Genomic DNA, 21289 nt, shown 5'->3' with positions numbered 1-21289 from the left:
AACTTGCATAGAGACTTGTAGCCTGCAGAATAGGCGTAATTCTTTTGCGTGTTTTAGGAAGCGGAGGCGAGCGCGAGGCGAGCGCGAGGGGAAGAGCGCGAAAAAACATCCATAGTCGGGGACCCGATTATGGCTCCTGACATAACGCGTTATTTGTTTTACGCTGTTCCCCTCGCGCGCAACTCGCGCTTCGCACTCGTCTCGCTTTCGCCTCTTTTCATCTAATAAAATACGCAAAAAAATTACACGCGTTCAACCCTGGTCAAACGGACTCCCAAGTAGACGTAAGTTGAAAACTTGGGTCTACTTACGAGCCTGCGTGTGGCCAATCTTTGCGTGCACTTGCGTTGAATTGCGTGACTTGGGCTCACTTTGGTCGCGATCAAATTTGCACGCAGGTCGAAGCAAGTTTTTCACCGTTTGGCCACTCAACCCAGGCCAACGCAAGTTGAAAGACGTCCATTAACCTATTACTAGCCAATGAAACACAAGATATTTCTGACTTGAAATGGGTTTTTAAGCCCTGGCCAGACGTACTCGCAAGTAATGACAAGTAGCCGCAAGTTGAACTTGCGTAGAGTCTGTTTACGTTGAACTTTGCGTAGAGCTCTCGTTTGGCCAGGGCTTAATGGGCGTTACTCAACTTGCGTTGTCTTGGGTTGGGTGTCCAAACGGTGAAAAACTTGCGTCAGTGACTTGCGTGCAAATTTGATCTCGACCAAAGTGAGCGCAAGTCATCGCAGGTCAATGCAAGTGCACGCAAGTCCTGGCCAAACGGAGTCGCAAGTAGACCCAGGTTTTCAACTTGCTTCTTCTTGCGAGTCCGTTTGGCCAGGGCTTTAGGACTAATGTGCTGAGTTGGATTATTATGTCACGTTCTAAATCCTCCCCAGAAAGGTCGCGAAAAGTAACAGCTTATGGAATCTCAGTATCATAGATCATTGCTTGATCGGCGTGAAAATCTATTATGCAAAGACCAAATATTGAACCGCTTTAGCAAATATTTAGAACATCGCGGAATCGATTGATAATTTTTTCAAGCATTTTATATCCCGTCCCAAATTAAATTCGTATCACCAAAAGGTAATAAGAAAGAGTTATTAGCAACCTCACTGGAGGAGTCAAGAAGGTGACTTTGATTCGTTTCAGAGATCGTCCTTGTTTTGACTTCCAGGCTGCTAATATACACGCCACTGATCACACAGATCACTGGTGAATTTTTCACGCAGAAGACCATACAATACAACACCAGAACCACGGACAGGTGGTAAAAATGCTTTCCGTGTATCGTCTGAAGATCGGCGTCAATTAGTCGGTTGGACCACGAATTTTGTCTCCACCTCTAAAACCGAGATAAACACCCCGCTTTTAAAAAAAACAGGTGAAATATTCAATGTGAAGGACTTTTTTATGTAATGCGTTGTTAACAATGCGATCACGCCGCAGCGATATGGCCTTAAGGTGGGTTGGTTGTTTTGTCAAAGTCATAAATAAATGGGCCGTAATTGGGCCGACAGGCTTGTCAAGGGCTAGACTAAACTATAAGGTTTTAAACAAGGCTTGCGGCTATAAAAAGAACAAGTTATTTTGAAAACAAGTCACAAGTTGAATTGTTTTAAGGTATATACAGTTGGTTTGGTAGTATAGAAGTGGATAATGGTTAAATTGCTACCTGATAATACAAGTTAGAATAAGTAGTGGCTTTTAGATGGTTTTGATTTTCTGTCATAGCGCGGGAAATAAATATTCTAGTAAACAGTGTTGCTAACATGAAAAGGAAAAGCTATCCGGTTAGATCTTAATATTGCGCTTTTATTTTAACTGAATATCAAAACGGTGGAAAATAAAAGAGGAATTACTAATCGAGGGTAGGCTTAATTTTTTTCAGTTAAGCTCTGATTAATATAGATATCTCGCATTTTTTTGATATAGATCATTTCCATGGACCTCTGCGGTCTGTCTGGCGTTCCTTTTGGCTTCTGCAGAGTTTTTGGTTTCCGTGCAAGGTGGGTGTTTATTCGTGATATCACCCACAAACAATCTACTTCAATGTTATTCTTAATTTAGGCTGGTTTTGATTCAAAGTGATGTTCCAAGCGTGTCATTATGCTCAATTGAATGTCGGTCTGCAACGGGTTATATTTCATGGTGAAAAGCCCGTGATAATTTAAAACGGGGCAAAGCACAAATATGAATCCTGGCCAAAACAATAGAAAGTAGAGTTATTTTAAAGTGGGTAAGATAACTGAAATTTTTAAATGTCGGAAATAGAAAACTTAAACGAACGACCATATTGATAACGAGAATATATTAGATCAGTTTGAAAGTTGGAGACTACTAAGTCGAACCAAGGAAATTCTCGCGCTTGAGCATTTCCTAGGGAGCGCGTTAGCGGACTATTTGAGCTTTTCAGTCAACAAAATCCGAGAAGAGGTTGAATTATTTTCAAGACCAACCCTGACAAGTTAATTACGTTCCTGTAAAATTTCTAATGATCATATAAATTATAACTGAAAACAATTCTCGAAAAAAAAATTCAGGTTTTGACGGAATACGGGGGGTCCGTTGGCCTCATGTGCGGGAACTCCGGATTATGCGTTCAGGGCCCGCACGCGACTTGAGGCAAGATACTCATTTCTTACAATCCCTCTCTCAACGACCTGCTTTATAAATGGGTACCGGCGCGTTGCTGAGGCAACCTGAGATAATGTTGAGAAGTAACCTGCGATGGACTATTATCCCATCTAGGAGTACAGTGAAATACATATTTTATTATCACTCTCCAATAGTAAACTCCTAGTGATGGAAATATTTATGCTAAGGAAACGGCCTGATGAGTCACTAGGCTCGCACGCTGGAGAGCTACACCGATAACTCCTCCTGACCCCATTTATAAAGCGCTCATATTTTTTTTCCAGTGAGGGATGCCCTGGGCTGATAAGAATGAAAAGCTGAAACATTTTAATTAGGTTTAAAATGTCAAATTCCTTAACATGTTGTGACGGTAAAAGCCAATTTTAACAAGAGGACAGAACGAGCTTGATGCGAGGTCATCGCAGTATCTTGAATCAGTTTACATAATCTGATATTGTCTTGTTGAATTCTTAGGCAACTGTAAATATTTTGATTTTGAGAATGGCATGAAGACGCTATCCAAATGGAGAAAAACTGGTCACGCTTTCGATAACCAACCAACCTTCAGAGACAATGTTAACGAACGCGACCCGAACATCAAAACTAACGTGCAAGGTGATTGGTGGATAGGAACATTTGAAAACAGGTCCAGTCCCACCGCCGAAGCTGGCTACATGGAGGGTGATTACCCTATTGGTACCCTGATGTCACCAGAGTTCCGTATCAAAGGCTCAAACATGGACTTTTTGCTTGGTGGTGGATGTGACGGGGAAAATATTCGAGCTGAACTACTTGTGAATGGCAAAGTACAACGCGTGGCTTACGCTGACTATTGCCGTGAACGTATGCGAAGAAGATTGTGGAATGTGGCAGAGTTTAGAAACCAAATTGGTCAAATACGTTTAGTTGATGGATCTAGGAAGGGACATATTAATTTTGACGACTTGAGGGGAGATTTCACTTGTCTTGGTAAATGTGCTCTTAGAATAAGAAATTGTGTCTGTTCATAAATATGAACTGACCAACCTTAATGCGTCAGTTGTATCATACGGTTGCATAAGAATGTGATCAACTAGCTTAGAGGAACGAGTGAATGAAGGATCCCGTTCTTGAACAAAGAGAGCTAACTATAATAATAATAATAATAATAATAATAATAATAATAATAATAATGACTTTATTATCGTGTCAATTACATCTAGCACTGGAGAATCTCCATTGCTAATAGGGGACACCTAACTAGAACTATCTAAAAATAATATGCAGAAAAGTCCTATAAAGGAAATTAAAATTATGAGTTACAAAGATGGCAGCCACTACATCCATGTAGGATGCTGCCTAAATCTAGCCTCCGTACTTGGGTCTTAAACTGCTTGAGATTTATCGCCGATCTTTCTTTATTTGTTAGTTTGCTCCACAGTCTTCACCACGATGTGAAGTTTCCATGGAATAATTCATATATGAACTGCGGTTGTAGATGAAAGTGAAGAATGATCATCGCAGTTAATTTTCCAATTTAAGCAATAGCTCAGCTGGTAGAGCATCGCACCGGTATCGCGGAGGTCACGGGTTCGAATCCCGTTGAAGCCCTGACTTTTAGTCTTGAAGTTCACCACATTGGAAATGTTACTTATTGACACTCCCTCCACACTCCCTTACTTTAATATTATTAATTTGCAGGTTCAGAATTGAATCCTTTGGCCTCAAATAATGCAGCTAACGGGCGTAAGTAGTTCTTACGATCATTATAAGTGACTGTAGGCTGCGAATGCTTTCTGACAAGGTAACAAGCAATATTCAATCTTCTGAACTTCTAAGCCACTGTGTGTTTGATAAGGCTTAAATATACACAGTATTATACTAGTGCTCTTTGTATCAAAGTCAATTACAAAAAAAAAAAAAAAAATTGTCACACATAACTTGCAAGAAATTTCGGACGTTTAATTTACGGACACTTTTTATCTCATTTCGGACAAAATTTGGACAATAATTTCGGACACTGCTGAAATATAGCTAAAATAATTTTACGCCTACGAAACAGGATTTAGGCTGAAACAGCATCTGTGAAAATGATATTTTTACTGCAGCCAGTCGAGTTTTCACTAATACACCGACGGGAAAATATCACAAATGCTATCAAGCTGTTTATGTGAAGTCGTGTCTCAACTAGAATTCGCTCCATGAGGCCCGGTATGATGGAAAACAAGAGCTTTAAAGCTACTTCCAAGTTTTGTACTCTACAGTAAATATCTCGAACGCTTAAAAAGTTTGGACGGTTTTATTTTCGGACACTTTTTTGTCCGAAATTAAAATCGTCCGAAACTTTTTTGCAAGTAATGTAACCTCTTGAATTGGTCGAAACTGTGTTCCATCCAGTATCATAGATCTTTACATTCGATAAAATTAAAAAAAAAAAAAAAAAAAAAAAACCGTAGATCTCATGCCTGTTTTTCAGTCAGGTAGTAAGTTTACACTTTGAGACCACAGATGCAAATGGTCAAGTCAGATAGGCTCAGCTAAGGGCGTGATAAAGGTAGTGATGTTTCTGTTTGATTTTGTCAGATAAAGGTGAAGTGGTTGTATTAGATGAACTCTCGGATTCTGCGAGTCAAAGCAAGAGCGAGGAAAAACCTGACGATTATCCTATAACAGGAACTGGTACGTACGAGCATGTATCTAGTTCAACCCGGCTAAGTTTGTGTTAGCCTGCAGAACAGGCGGATTAGCCGGGCAGAGAGCGAAACGCGATACACGAGCGCGGAGCGCAACCACTTGTTGGATTTTTTTTTTCGACTACCGCTCCGCGCTCGTGGTCGCGCTCCGCGCTCCTGCATCATGCTTCGCGATCCGCCTGTTTAGCAGGCTAAGTTTGTGTAGTCAATAGAACTGTGTAAAACAACAATAATAACGAAAGAAGAGCACCTACGGTGTTGTTTAGATAAGATAACATTTAGGTACATGTGCACTGTTAGGTAAAAAAGTATTTTCCTTCATAAGCGGAGACAAAGGTAGTTAACAGTTTAAATTTTGTGCAGCATTTGATTCCATAGTTGTAATGAGCTGTTCTCAGATCATTTGGAGCTCTTATGCCTTTGATTCAACTGCAATATTGGTAACTGTATGCCGCCCTTACTGATCACATCGGTTTGAGTTTCACGTACGTTACGGTATATTTGCAGAGGATGATTATACAACTGTCGAGAATTCTTCAAAACACGGGCCATGGAAAATTGCGAAAGGTAGGCTACCACTTGTAACGTGTTATAAACCGCTTTTTGCTGAAAAAAAATTAACGGGAAAAGTGATTCAAGATTGAGTTAATGTCTTGTGGAAAATTTAGTCAAGATTTCATATTGTTCGGACTGCAATACACGGGAATTTTAGGCCAGGCTGAAAAATTTGGTTACGTACTAGTGTAGTTTTTCGTTTGATTCTGTTATCGCTACTGGCATGCAAGAATTGGCCTATCTGATCTACGCGTCGACCATCGACATCTGTTCCTAGCTTGTCAAAAGCCGCTGTCCACAAAACAACCCTACTCTATCGCGATGTTTTAGTGAAAATGTCATTTTTTTTTTATGCATATATATATAATGCCCGTCACACTGTAAGTTGAACAAGTACAGCGTATAGTAATTGTTCGCGTGAGCAAGACGGTGATTTCAATAATTTACAGAAGTGAAAGCTAGTGCCAGGATTTCTTTAGAAATAAAAAAAGACTTGACCCTCTTTTCAAGGTCCTTCTCCAAACGGACTCGCTAATAGACACAATTTAATTAAAAAGATATTGACTTGCGTACAAAATCACGTTGGGTAGTCAATAGACCAATTTTGATATATTAAAATTCAGCCTAAAACAATGAACCTGAGTACGAGGCTCTGGGGAATAACTACAGAGTTTGTGGGGTTTATTCCTCAGAGCCTCGTGCTGAGGTCTATTGTGTTAGGCTGAATTTTAATATATCGAAATTGGTCTATTGGAACTGCAAAGTTTGCTCAGTCAGAAGGGCACGAAAATTGCCAAACGCCGTGATCTAATTGCTGTACTTAAAAGTTAAGAAGTCTGGTGGCAAAATCCTGACTTGTGTACAAATGTAACGTTGACTGAAGTAAAACGCACAAGTGATCAGTATAAAGTTGACGAAAATTATAAACAATGGCTTAACGAAGTCGCAACGCGAACGGGGTTGGAAAATTGGGCCCATAGTCCCACGTGCCACTTCCTTGGCCGGACTAATTGTGCACGGGCATTTCTCAAAGAATAAACAACTAAATGACAATTATTCATTACCTGACTCACGAAGACGTGACACAAATGAATAGGGTTAAAGTAACTATTCTAAGTTTTAGAAAGCCTTGAAAAACTCAGCATCCATGTATAACTCAGAATTTGGCCATTTCGCTTTCTGGGCTTATACACAGAAACAATTACGAGTTTAATCTTGCTACGTTATATGTTTTCTGTATGACGTTTGTAGGTTGGAGCAATAGTGTTTGAACTGCATATTAGCGCTACATTCATTTTCAATTTGTTTCAAGGGATCGAGATTAAAAGAATCCACAACTTTTCATCACGACAGATGCAAGATGGACCTGTCAAAATAGGGAAAGGTAGGCTACGAAATAGTGTGTCCTAGTACTTAGCACTATTACAATCTTGTAAAAACCTTGTTAATTGAAAGAAATATTTCAAACTGCAGCCGTCGGTCACGGTTTTGGAGGTACTTTGCAAAGTTTGCTCAGTCGGTAGAACACTATCGTTGCCAAATGCCATCTAAATGCTGTCCTTAAAAAGAAGAAGTCTGGTGGCTGGTGCAAGGCAAAACCATGACGGTCCTTGAGTTTAAATTTTAAAATGACTGAAGTACAAGCATGTTATAAGCAATGGCCAAACGTAGTCAGTTGCGAGCAGAGTTGAAAAAATTGCGCCCACTGTGGTACTTATGACTCCCTTGACTTGACTAAAATTGCTCACAAACATTTCTTAAAGAATAAACAAATAAATGACAATTATTTATTGCTTCGGACTCACAAAGACCTGAATCTAATATTAAGCGCTAAAGTAACCACTCAAAGTTTAAGAAAGAAGGCCTTAAAACACTGCATATAACGCAGAATTTTCTTATTTCGTATTCTGGGCTTAAAGAAACTATTACGAATTTAATTTTCCTAGGGTAAAATTTTACGGCATGACATTTGCAGGTTGGAACAATGTGTTTGAGCTGCATATTAACGCTACATCCATTTCAATTTGTTTCAAGGGATTGCGCTTAAAAGGATCCGCAATTTTTCACCACCACAGATGCAAGAAGGACCTGTTAAAATAAGGAAAGGTAGGCTACGAATTAGTGTGGTATTTAACACCATTCTCTTGTAAAGACTTTGTTAGTTTAACGAAATATTTCAAACTGCAGCTGGTGGTTTTAGGGCTCATCTGCAAGGGTGGATAGTGATCGAGAGGGAACTGATTAATAGAGCTATGTAAACTCGTATGTTATAAGATCAAAGTTTAACATTTTCATCTTACAGGTATGCTCCAGCAACAGGGCTTACTTGGAAAAGCGAAAACAAAGGGCAGCTTGAGTATCAAGGCATCACCTAAACCGCCTCGATTATCAAAAACGTTCTCTGCTGCAAAAATCTCGAGGGCTCCGGTTGCCAAACCCGCTGCAAAAGTACCCCACCGGGATTCAGCTAATAATTCCCTTCTGCCCAAAGACGACGACTTGAGGAATCTTACATGTAAGTTAAAACCTCCCTCGGTAAATGCACAGTAACCAAAAGAGATGGTAAAATTATTGCAGGGTCTTCTACAGTGCAAACACCATCAACTAATCTTATAATGGACCAAAAATTCTCGCCTTTGATTGGTCTAAACGCATCAAGTGACGGAGTCACAGCTAGATATTGATATGATGATATCTCCAAGATTGTATCTGCCCGTGAAGTACGTTTTCATTTTAACCAATTGCAAATCATTAAATTGAATAGAACTGAATGTTTGGGGCGCCGACAGAAGTACTTTGAAGTTTATGAATTGAAAAAGAGGTCTCCCCGAAATAACCGTGTTTTTATGGCACCTGGCTTTTACATATTTTCGCGTCAGATGGAGGCTATTGTTTAAATATACTAAACCATCTGTTAACTTCATAAATGGGTATTTCTTCACAGGTAAAAATTTCCTTGTTGAAATAAAGACAGGACTGCCTTGGGATAACGATTTTCTTTTTGTGTCAAATAACAATTATCAATCCACCAGAAGAGACATAGAGCTTAAGGTGAGATCTGAACACGCCTACAAATCATTATTATGAAGAGAGAATAAACAGGGTAATCCCTCTCAAGTTATTTTTAGACATGCTACCCAGTTATTCCCTGGATAACGTCACCATGCGCGTTTCGTGGATGTTTTTCGTGGAGGAAGAAGCTGCGCGTAAACCCACTTGGGCTGTCCACGTGAGCTGTTCACGTGAGCAAAATCTGCATCAAAAGATTAGAGTCTGGAATTTCAATCATCTGAAAATAACTTTAGAGGGATTCCCTTGGGAACACGGTCCATATAGGGGGATTAACTCTCCTACCCTCAGTCTTCTCTTCGTTAACTGCGGGGGGAGGAGGTGAGGAAGTGGGTTTGCGCAGATAACGGTTTAGTCGTTTGCAGCTGTTTGTTTTTCGTCACTGTGCAACGGGATTATCTGTAAGTTTTTAATTTTAAGAATTGATTTTCGGTTTTTAGGAATCTAATGTGTAATTCCCCGATTATTCTTTTGCTAAGGTGCTTAATGTGTACGAAGACGATAAAGACTTTCGTGGAGCGTTCTTTAGTAAATTCAGGTACGTTCTATGCATGTATCTCAGAGAGAAGACAAAAAATACATAACATATAACTCTTCATTTGTCGAAAGACGGCAATCCTTCAAAAAATAAATGGAAAGAAAACACAAGAAAATTACTTTACCGCGTGAATACATCCTGTAATTTGGATCGAGACGGAGATTATGCATGTAGGGCACAGGTCCTGCGGATTATCAGAGCTGTAGCCAGTATGAGATAAACCGAGGCACTTGTAAGCTATTAGTACATATTGAATATCTGTACCTCTGTATGTGACTAGTACATTGTATTATCCAACTATTTTGCACTAACTCTGTATGTATAATTATTTTTTTTGTGTGTGTGTGCTCTTGCATGTCTTTTTCTTATTTTCTCCTCTTATTTGACCCAAATAAATAATCACTTTAAATCACTAAGGATGGCTACCGGGTCTTATTAGCCCATTAAGGTTATAGCCGGGGGTTATTTCTGGCAGCCATGAACTCGTTTTACTTTAACTTATTTTTGTTCATTTAATTTCTAATTTCTAGCTGAGTACAAATGAAGTTGTTGTTGGTATTGTTGTTGTTGTTGTCTCTTTTCGTTTTTGTTGGTTTTCTTTATGAAGAAGGAAAGTGAAACACTCCTAAACACCTACTAGGAAAAAAATTTAACAGTGGGCATTGCCTTACTCATAACTTGTCTGCTACGGTCCTGGTTATTGTGACTGAATATATCTGAATCTAAGAACAATTTAAATTTTAATCTTACCGAGCAATCTGCACTTGTAATGACCGGTTATAATATACCTTTTTTCAGTTCTTCAAAGGAGCCTGAAGGAGTGAAAGCTTACTTTATCTTGCGATTCAGAGCTGCAGACACATTCCTCGGAAAACTGCTGGATAAACTTGGAGAGGGAAAGATTGCTGCGGCAGGTAGTTAAAATAAATATTCAAGAAAACAATGCAACGTTCGCGCTAAGATACATGTTAGGTTCTTAAAAGCCTTATTCAATTTTCACTTGAACTTCAATTCGCAATGCAGGTTGCTACGAAGATGTCACTCAATGTCCCAGCAACTGTCCATCAACCTGTGTTCCCCTGTGTCTAGCTTCCTGTTGCCAGCCTTTTTATCAGCCTGTGCCGGCACCCATGCCTGCTACACCACCTCAACCGGTAACAGCAGTCGTTCCAAGCCCTCAGGTCTACCAACCACCAGCACAACAGTGGAATAATCAATTCCCCGTACAAGCCACAAACCCCCCTGCACCAGCTGCCTCTTCTCAATTTCCAATGTCTCAGCCCATGAGTTGGCCTGGTTCCCAGTGCGCCTCGGGTTGCTCTCCTAATTGTGAGCCAAGTTGCTCACCGACATGTTGCCGATTTTTCAACTCAAAGCGGACAAAAACAAATATTAAATCAATTCTGAAGAAAAAGCCTCTGGAAGAGGAAAAACATTAACTGGACAAGAAATCATAAGAAACTTGACTGAACACGTACCTTCCGGCGAAATGCAGGCCTCATAAAACGAAGCAAAGGAATAGTAGAAAGGGATTTCAAGTAGGATTTTAAACTATGTATTATTCCAAAGGTCAATGCATTCTTATCGGCTCAAGCTCGAGTTGACGCCGTCCGTCAAATCTCTTTTACCTAACTCGAGGCAAGTTTTTGTTCTTTCCGTTTATTATAACTTCGCAACCTGATGATTTCTTGAAAGATTGTTAAATACTTCTTAAGGATAATGTAGAAACGTTTAAGTGTAAAACCAGCCTTGGCAAGATAAATATAATGCTTATGTAATATTTCAAGGCATGGAACTTTAGGTAATGTCTATAATTGAAAGATTTGCCACTTCTGACCGTCTGAAGTTTTTGCCTGGTTTGTTACCGCACAAACCATTTACCTTGGCACATGGCATTTCATTTCTATTTGTTTAGGTGAGCATGGCTTTAACCTTTCGCCTTCAAAATGCAATAGTAAGCATTTTGAAAAAATGAAAACCTTGTCCCTCTCCCGAAACGTGTCACATTGTAACACACATAACTCGCTGTATATCCACTCTATCTTTACACAATGGCCACCTTGCCCCGTCACCAAGATGGCCATGATTATAGCTTGTTGGAGCCACCAGATTTTTCGCGACTTACGTATTCTTGGTCAGTGACCTTATGGTAAAACAACAGCGAAAAGACCCCAAGCTGTCATGGGCTGTAAAATACACGTCACAACGCTCAACCAATCAGGCATCTTTCCTGGTAGTAGCCTTTGTCTAAAAATAGATTTCAAAAAAAATTACCATTGCATTGGACCCTCGCATGAGAGCCACGTATGAGAGAATCGTTCTCCCTTGCGACAATATTTTTCACCTGCTGTTGGATCAAAATGCTTAGATTGTTATTTGGTTCAGCCAATACAAAGAGGTTTATATCTGAAGAAGAAGTTTAAGTCTCAAGTTGTTTAAATCAAAACGAGGCAAATAATTTTTGCTCCAAATAGATGGCACTAATCCCAAACAGGAGCCCATCAAGTCCAAAGATTGAAAAATCAAATCCACCGGTCGTGTTTCATTTTCTGAAAACAATAACAACTAATTGTGAACAATTAAACTGGATTGTATGTATGTCGGTTGCAGGTACTCCTGCGGGACACAATAAACAACAAGGCAAAATAAAATTATTCAGATTTGTATTCGTGTTCCCTTCACGAAGCTCATTAAACAAAAAAAGCTTGCCGTGCAGCAAATCATAGGATCAAGATTCCCCAACCTCCTGTATTTTTTGGGGCTGAAAATGTTTTTGTATACTATTTCTCCTCCTTGCTAATGTATTATTAACGGTACTCATAACAAACTTTTCTTTGTGATTAGCCTGGATGTCAAAACATAATGGTATGTCTATTGTGCATTTTGGAACGCTAGAATAGTTTGCCCTTAATGACCGAAAAAACGTCTGGCGAAGATTGCTTTCTCTGTTCAATAGCACATTTCGCCTAAGAACACTTAAACAATAGTAATATAAAAGATCACTAAACGAGGTACTTGGATCTTTAGAGCTGAAAGCAACTGTCAGTTCACTGTTGCGGTATTTTAATGGCTTACAAATAGCTTTTCGATCATTTACTGAGCTGGGACACGAAGAGATAAAATAAAAACTGCGAAAGCTGCTCTTTGTTCAACGTTACACGAGGATAAGGTAATACTCACTTCCTTGACTTGTCCTTATTAATCTTAACTCTTCAAGAAAGGTCTGCGCTTGAGCCGCGAGATTGTTAACTACGGAGGCTCTAAACCTATAGAATAGGCAACGAAATGGTAATCAGAAGTGATACGTTGTAACATGTTAGCTGCACAACAAATGTTATTGACAAAAGGAACTTCTGTTCAACCAAGATCTCGCAAAAATTTACAAACTGACCGTCTGCCAGCAGAAAGAAGTCCATTGAAAATATTTTGCTTTTTGCCAATCCTAAAGCCTTATGCAGAGGATGTCTTAATTAGCAACAAGATGATGTTAGAAAGGTTTCTTTATTCCAGGGTTCACTTTTACCTTAAGTTGTGGTTCTTAAAATTATAATTGTCAGAACTGCTGAGCATAGACCGACAAGACAAACCACTGAATCCAGGTGTTTCGAAATTTCTCTCATATAGTTACCCAGTTACATGTTCCTGTATTCTTGGCAGCATAGATATAATTCGAAGAGTACTGTTCTTAAGATTTGTCCCGCTCCAAACATCGAGCGAGTTCCGAAATTGCAAGAAAAGCTGTAGAAAAATCTAAAGTAAATCTGACATCGCAAAGAAACTCAAAAGCATTGTCTTTGCTCGGTCAAATTAGTATGAGCGTAGCATGCAGTTAAGCTCACATATTAATATCTATTTTATATCAAATTGAATGTTATGTTTTACAGTTTTATTGTCATGATCATGACGAACAAGAAGACATCTATGGTAGTGAATTATCTTGTAGTGTTCTTTTCACTATTCTTGTTCACATCACCGACACAAGGTAAGCGTATTTTTAGAGACATTTTTAATCATAGACAAAACAGTGCGCCAAGATTCAGAGTCTAGTACTGGGGAGGCATAGTTCAAATTCAAAAAAGCAATGTTTGGACTCCTGAAGGGAAGTTAAATCCTCCGAAAAAATATACATATCAGCCCTCTAAGCTGATACCAAAAATGATTACTTGTTTGGTCAAAAATATTTGCTATTCGTTTTCACGCTTACCTCACCCCCAAATCAGTTTTATTAGTTCAAATCTATTATCTTAAAAAATAAATAAAAACTGGAGGATCGAAAAAGACTGAACTTATAGAAACTATAAAGGATTTATGTATTGCATTAAGGATTTGTTTTTTTTTTTCAAGGCCAAAGATGTCCTGGCGTAAGTTTCCAGAGGATAGGGTGCTACAAGGAAAAAACTCAAAAAGGCAGCCCTCTATCCGATCTTTTATTCACAGACCGTAAATCGTCCAGTTCCAAATGGAGTGGGTTAAAATACGCTTAACAAGAATTTAACGCTTATCTGCCTGACTTGGCTTGTAGATGCGCAAAGGCCACCAAAGTTAAGGGATATGCAGTGTTTGGACTGACAAACTATGGTAATAACGATTCACTGAGCCTTGTCCTTGCATTCAATACACGACTACTGTGCACTAATACCTGCACGTGACTGGTTCACGAGGGGAGGTGGGGAGGGGGTATTTCTTATATTACCTTCATCCATGGAGCTGAAGGTTACTGCTTTTTGAGCCATAACGGTCTGTAGTAGGGTGTGGACTGATGCTATTTGATATTCAATTTTTAGCAGAAACTATAAAAATCAATTCCCTTTATAATAAAAAATGGACGGGGTTTAAAACGGAATTGAAATCTTTCATCTCAAGCCGGAAGTCATCATCACCATTCTTCCTGTCATACCTGCTCCTCTGGTGGAGCAGAGGTTGGCTCTAAATACACTGTACATAAACAAATCTATCCTGCTTCTTTTCTGCCAATCTGCACATGGATGCGTTTCTTTGAGTACCCCCCCCCCTCTCCGGTTTCCTCTGCTTGACGGCGCCCAAGTTAGCGCTACTATAGCCAATGGCCTGAAGTATGGTGTTGATTTTAGGCCTGGTCTGCCGGCTTTGTATGCTCTCCCTTCCACTATGGTAAAGTTACAGCTTAATAGTAAACAATGTTTATTTTTTTTTTATCTGAGGGGAATGTCATTCAAGTGACGATCATTCACCTACCTTCTCCCAGTCAGACTTGAGTCCACACTGTGTTACGATGAACTTTGACCTTTGTCAAGACACTTCAACACTGTGTGTCGGAGAAAAGCATAGTGTTTTTGTTTTTAAACTAACAGGTTTGTTGTACTTGCTATTAGATATACAAAATTAGTTTTAGCATTGCCTGATTCAGCTTGGCGAAAGAACAGTGGATGATTTAGATTATAGGAAAAAATCTATTGAAGACACAATAGAGAATATAAAGTACTTACATTGTATTTCATTAAGAAAACGGTTTCCTTGGCTGTGGTTACTCCCTTTTTTACATCCTCATGGATTTTTCTTTTTTACATTGGTTTTGACACCATTTATATATCACAGACCTTTGCCGGGGCTTCTAGTTTTGAACACAGCCATGAAGTTGCTTTATCTTTTTCTTAACGAGATTTTAGCTTACTCAGGGATAAAGAAGTCTTATTCTTTTCTTTTCACATCTAAGTGACAATCATCTCCGCCAACTTAAAGGCTTCATTAGTGTTCATTGACCAACTGCTCCGTTTTCAATTCCACTCTATTTTCAGAAAGGTTTTCCCTCCCATACGTGTGCATCAAAATATTTTAGAATAGTTTACATTGCCTGATGCTCTTTTACTGCCTTTCGAAATAGATCACTTTCTAGGGTATCTATGGACTTCATAACAATTCAGCATTGCCACAGTTGCTTTTATTGGATGCTAATTGTTTTTTTTTCTTTTTTGAAACATTGCCAAAGTCACAGCGCCAAAAGAGAAAACTCAAAAAGCTGTGAGTCCTTCATTAATCCAGAAGAAGCTTCTAAAGATCGCTAAATCTTCCAGGTCCAGTATATCGGAACTTGAATGTAAGTACCTTAAGAAGGAGAGAGAAATTGATTTTTTTGGAGACTAGAGGTGATAAGTGCGATGCGATGTGATGTAAGGTGATGTGCTCTTTACGTTTACCACAAGGTTCTTGCACGCTCCTGAATAAAACCGTACGTGCTATTTTTCGGTGGTAACCTTTTGAATTTGTATCCATTTCATATCTAAATCGGGGTTTGGCCTCGCTTTATAAAAACGTTTCTATTTACTTTTTTCTTTATTGTATATCCACTCTTTTTCGTTTGAAAACATGAGGTAAGTGTACATGGCCTTGCACTTGTTTAACAAGTTTAGAGGTAAAGAGGCACTCAGCGAGCTTCGTTTTATCCCTGCATTGGGCTCATCACCGTGTCTTTTATTTACATTGTTAGGTTATTCTTACAGGACCACGATCCTCTTGGACGAATTTACCTACACTAATGATTTGGAAAGTTATCAGTCTTCCAAGTTCATGGACTACCGCCGGGAAATTGAATTAGGAGTTAGTAATGATTATAAACAGCCTCTAGGATAGAGTGAGTCAGTCAGTGAGTCAGTGAGTCAGTGAGTCTGTCAGTCTGTTAGTCAGTCAGTCTGTCTGTCAGTTAGTCTGTCAGTCTGTTAGTCTGTCTGTCAGTCAGTCGGTCGGTCAGTCGGTCAGTGAGTCAGTGAGTCAGTCTGTCAGTCTGTTAGTCTGTCTGTCAGTCAGTCAGTGAGTTAGTCAGTCAGTCAGTCAGTCAGTGAGTTAGTCAGTCTATCAGTCAGCCAGTTAGTCCGTCAGCCAGTCGAATAGTTAGTCCGCCAGTCAGTTTTATTCACGGATTCAAGATACAATGAACAACTTCAGCAGAGAAACAAACAAACAAACAAACAAACAAACAAACAAACAATACGAGCAGCTGTATTACCAACTTAGGTGCATCAACACTAACATTACTGCTTACATTCAATACCGTTCTAGAAATCAACTCATCGTCTCAAATTGGAACTTTAATTTTCAGATTTTGCAAGCATATGATGGTGATGAACAATTTGAAGAAGTTCAAGTTCTCAGATTTAGGTAATTATTATACCGTATTCTCACTGGCTAACACCAACTGTGTCACTTAACACGGCTCGGGATAACTCCTTTAAAATTTTCGAGGGTTCTTCAATGAAGCTTCAGCATTGGGATTTTTTGCTTTTTGTTCACTCGCACAGATAAAATATGTGTCATGTACATATCACATGTACGAGAGATACAGTGTAGCCAAAGCAGTTAGCAAAACGCTTTTAATAATTGTCAGAAAATTAACATCCTCAAGCAGCCAACAGCTCAACTGTGTTTCCTTGGGAGAGCCTAATCAAGATCATGTTTTGAGGCACCATGACCGATGAGTGTCATGGCTAAAGTATTTGTAATGCTAGCCAAATGTTAATGTTGTTTTGTTTACTCATTTTTGTTTTGGATTAATCATTTAGTTCTGGCTTTGAAATGAAGATTGTGTCCACAGTACTTATCAAGTTCAGAGAGAAAGGCAAACATTTGGGAGCACTGTTTAACAAAATTGAGTCACGGAAGCTTGGCAATATGAGGGTTTTTCCAGCTGTAGGAGATTGTGGTAACTGTGATGTTGTTAAGACTTAATTGTCGAAAAATTGGTTTTAAACTGCCTACATGTATTATGAACTCTGCCTTTCCGTTTTCCACAGCTATCGAGCATAGATAGGAATACCTGCATTTATTGCCATAGATATCGACTATATTGCTATGGTGTGAATGCCGTTCTTTCATGTTTTGTAATTCTAGTCAGAGTTACTGATTGCTTTCTAAATTGTAGTTTACGCTACAAAGTAACTAAACTTAACCGTGTTCAGTGTCATAAGACCGATACAGCGTCGCACGTTTAACTGATATTGGATGCCTGTACAACTGACATTTTAGAGATAAAATATTTCCTTGGTTCGTAGCAAAGCGTAGGCAAAATTATCAGTTGAGCTGTTATATTAAGGACATTCAGCAATATGGATCACTTCTTTTCACCTTGTACGCAGTTTTGAAGCGAGACTACTGAAGGTTGTAGCTCTGGTCTTACTTTGAAGAACAGTCTTAAGTAAGGAGCGTTGATGGGAAAGGAATTCCATCCGTTAACCACATCTTCTAAAAAAGTCTTTCAGCTCGACTTTGCTGTAACCGTTCTTCAATGCAAAACCTCTCGCATATCCCATAGTTAGAACAACTGGAACGAAGACCAATAAAAGAGTGGCAATCCAGAGATTTCGCTCTCTAACAATTCAAAGAAATAAACACGTCGACTTATTCATACGGGTTTTTGTTGCAGGTTGTTATGACAAGATGTCTACATCAACCCCGTTATATCCCGTTGCAGCCTACCATCCTCAGCCTGTAATTCATCATAGGCTGGTACCACCCTCGTTTTGTCCGTCCGAGTGTAATTTGACGTGTAGTTCTGCGTGTACACCAAGCTGCTGTACAACTGCAGTCCCACTGCCAACTGTCAGTTATTCTTTCCAATCACCTACAGTATCCTCATCCCAACCTGCTCAATGCGCTGTCCCATGTGGAGAGATCTGCGCACCAAGTTGTACACCTGCTTGTTGCTATACTACCTACCGCCCACAGATGATAAACTACCTGAAGCGACATCACTTACATACTTGGAAGGTTGAGGCTACTCACAAAAATATGACTAGAACGTAGAACCAAAATGCATGAAGTTTTGTATTAAAGAGTTTATTATCTAAAAAACCCGTGGAGATTTAATTTTGCTGACAGTACTCTTTGTCCGTCAACACCATTCACCTACTGAACTTAGGCTACGCTTTCTTTATAAGGCCCTTATTGTCTTTGTTATTGACATATGTGTTTTGGGTCCAAAAATACAAACCAAACTTATAGTTATTAGTGCAACTTGTATTCATTTTTAAAGGCTTGATATTTAGTTAAACTTAAATAGTTGAAGTTGGGGACAAATAAAGTTGTTGTTGTTGTTGTTGTTGTTGTTGTTGTTGTTGATGTTGTGGTTCAATTCTACCCTTGCCACAATTTGGCATTCTCCTTTGTTCAGGTGTGTGGTAATATATCCTTATACGATTCCATAGAAAGTGCAGCCAATCAGAATACAGGAAAGCCGTTGTATACGCGACGCTATCACAACCAACCTTTATACCGTGGGCTGCATTGATTATGTTTGCCACTGTTTTTTTTTTCTATGGCATGGTATAAAATAGTCTGTAACACTTTCTGGTGGTACACCATGGGATATCCCACTTGCCACTTGTATTTTCTCGTCATACACACTCGTCTAAAGGTTCTTGTGTATAGCGAGACAATACGCTAAGTGACTCGTGGGATATTCCTAGGTATACCACTCGAAAGGGTCGCATAGCTAGTGTATATGCGAAACAAAGGGAAATACCAAATTGTACCAAGGGTAAACACTAAGAATAGTTTCCCACACTTATCAAGCCTAGACAAACCGACGAGAACTGCAAATGTACTTCATTTATGGATGGGTCTGCATGTGTTAGTGACTACGAAGTCCCATTTTTGTTTCTACTACCCAAAACAAAACATCTTCTTCCTATAGACTATTTTCGGAGAAAAAACTTATGGAGAGAGACTTCACAAATATCGTGGTTCTGCATTAGGGCCTCAAAAAGCTCCATCTTTCGCAGCATGGAGAAACAAACGTATTGATCTATTCATCGTATTGTTATTTGTTACTGTGCCATCAACTTGGGTCTATCGCACTAGAAAACTTACAATCACCAATAGACCTTTCCCGCATTCCAACAAACAATAGCGCCAAGTCGAGGTCAGCTAATGTATAAAAATGTCCACCCCAACCTCGCTCTGGTGCTATTTTTCATACGCACTGAGGTGGAATGTGGGAAAGGTCTATTATTGAAGGAGTTTGAACAAAATATCGTGATTTGTCAGTGGGAGCAGATCAATTATCTCCCGAAGCACATAAGAGCGTGCTTGCAATTACGCACGAGCAGAATATTATTTGCAGCAAAACACATTTAGACAGTATTACTCATGAGCAGACCATTATTTGTAGGAAGTTATTTGCAGGTCTCGTGGTAGGCACTAGGCCAATGAAAGGGAAGAAAAAAATGCATGGAATGATAAAGTTACTTACTTGCTGCTGCCATCCCTGGATATGATTCTTGCCTACCCCGGTGACCACCGCCAGGCATCAGTTTCAAGTGGCCCCAGCAATTTGACGCTTCGCTGACAGTGTTTACACTCAAAATCCTACCGATATATTTTGACGTCAAACATGGTTGTGTAGAATACTATATTTCATGGCGAGAACAATTATAATACCTTTAAGTATCACGCCCCATAAAACCATCGTGTTCCTGATCAAGATGAACATCAGAAAGGTGGTCCTCGTCTGGAAGTGAGCTTGGCAAGACACAGAAATTGTGTATTATCATTTCACGCACGTACCAGTCTATATCAAAAGGCATACAAAGAAACCAAAGACAAAACTGGCGTCATAAACTCCATGACTATGGGAGATGAGCTTGATACTCGTCTTTTCATGCTGATCGTGTTTTATAACATATCATTATCGGCTTTGGCTTTTTTTTTTTTTTTTTTCATCAGTTCCAAAATCTAACTCTGTTATGTTTGCTACACCATCTTAAAACGAATGCCCCTTAACCTATGTTAACAACTACCAGCACCTTACAAACGACTTACATTATTCGCAACAAACCGAGCGACTAAATTGGACTAGCAATAGATAAGCTGAGACTTACTAGAACCGACGAATGACTGTAGACAAACTTTAAACGAGTACTTCAACCAATACCGTCACGGGTAAACTGACCAATCAATTTCAATGGACCAGATATCATCATAACACCAGCGACTGATAACCAATTTCACTTGACTCTGAAGATGAGTTTCGAAACGTGAATCACCAACAACAGTTCTTTTCAGAACTACCTTAGCCAGGACGATCACACTATACGAACAACTGGTATAATAATATCCGGGCTCAAACCAACTACTACATTTATGTACTTCGCCTACCGCTTGGTCCAAAAACTTGCAAAAAAGAACTCAAACAATATTTCTTCAATATTTTTTCACGCCATTTCAATAAAGCATATGTTTATAATAGCATCACATCAAGGATTATTGCATGAAAAGAAAAAAGAAAAAGAGGTTACAGTCTCATATTTCGCACATGGCACGGTTAATTTCATCTTTTGACGAGCTGTAATTTGCATGAGTGACGACCACATGTCAAATCCTAAAGAAAACAACCAGGTGAATCAGAAGCAATTAGTTAATTACTAGTTTTACAAAATAAACTGTTAAAACATCAATTTTGCTGTTTGTTTTGTAAATGAATTCTGATTAGGCTTATTCAGAATCGTGATGCGAGGAAGTACATTGAAGGAAGAAACAAATTAACTTTAAATTAGAGAAGCCTCCCCCATGCCCTCCTCTTTTCATTTTGAATCAAGGATAATGGACGTCTATTTTATTTAGCAAGTAGATAATATTACATAGAGGCGACAGTTTAATTATAAAGTGGCACAAATAATAGTACTGGACACTGTATCAAGTGTGGCATGAAGGAAAATCTTGTATAGAGCATTAAGAAACCACGAAAAGATTGACTGTTCAATAACGTGTGCTTTTCCTGAACCTAAATGCTAACAAATTCCAGAAATTCCGGTACCTGCTTGATTTACTTCTAGGTTGGTTGGCATGTGAAAAC

The 21289-nt window shown here is 39.1% G+C and overlaps 1 protein-coding gene and 1 pseudogene across 3 annotated transcripts; both read left to right on the top strand.

Moving 5' to 3' along the window:
- Window positions 1-1270: 1270 nt before the first annotated feature.
- LOC110045003 (uncharacterized) lies at window positions 1271-11304 on the top strand. 2 transcript variants are annotated; one of them, XM_089274715.1, is made up of 13 exons: window positions 1271-1461; window positions 1933-2006; window positions 3109-3603; window positions 4315-4359; window positions 5203-5292; window positions 5814-5873; window positions 7174-7245; window positions 7896-7967; window positions 8164-8376; window positions 8806-8912; window positions 9410-9468; window positions 10267-10382; window positions 10492-11304. In XM_089274715.1, the coding sequence occupies exons 1-13, from the start codon at window positions 1430-1432 to the stop codon at window positions 10905-10907; spliced, it is 1851 nt and encodes a 616-aa protein (XP_089130841.1). In that variant the 5' UTR covers window positions 1271-1429; the 3' UTR covers window positions 10908-11304. The 2 variants fall into 2 exon arrangements, with proteins under 2 accessions (XP_089130841.1, XP_089130837.1); XM_089274711.1 differs by having other exon boundaries at window positions 5197-5292.
- A 2066-nt stretch (window positions 11305-13370) lies between these two features.
- LOC149118942 (uncharacterized) lies at window positions 13371-18632 on the top strand (annotated as a pseudogene). The gene is made up of 8 exons (XR_016202353.1): window positions 13371-13450; window positions 13813-14046; window positions 14649-14798; window positions 15434-15541; window positions 15932-16041; window positions 16541-16599; window positions 17001-17140; window positions 17861-18632. The product of XR_016202353.1 is annotated as an uncharacterized LOC149118942 (transcript).
- The last annotated feature ends 2657 nt before the right edge of the window (window positions 18633-21289 follow it).

Source organism: Orbicella faveolata, unplaced genomic scaffold (assembly GCF_042242905.1).
Source record: "Orbicella faveolata isolate gen_17 unplaced genomic scaffold, um_ofav_v1 contig_1, whole genome shotgun sequence".
Taxonomy (NCBI): Eukaryota; Metazoa; Cnidaria; class Anthozoa; order Scleractinia; family Merulinidae; genus Orbicella; species Orbicella faveolata.
The sequence above is the reverse complement of the archived record's forward strand: the minus strand, read 5'-3'. Positions and strand labels throughout refer to the sequence as shown.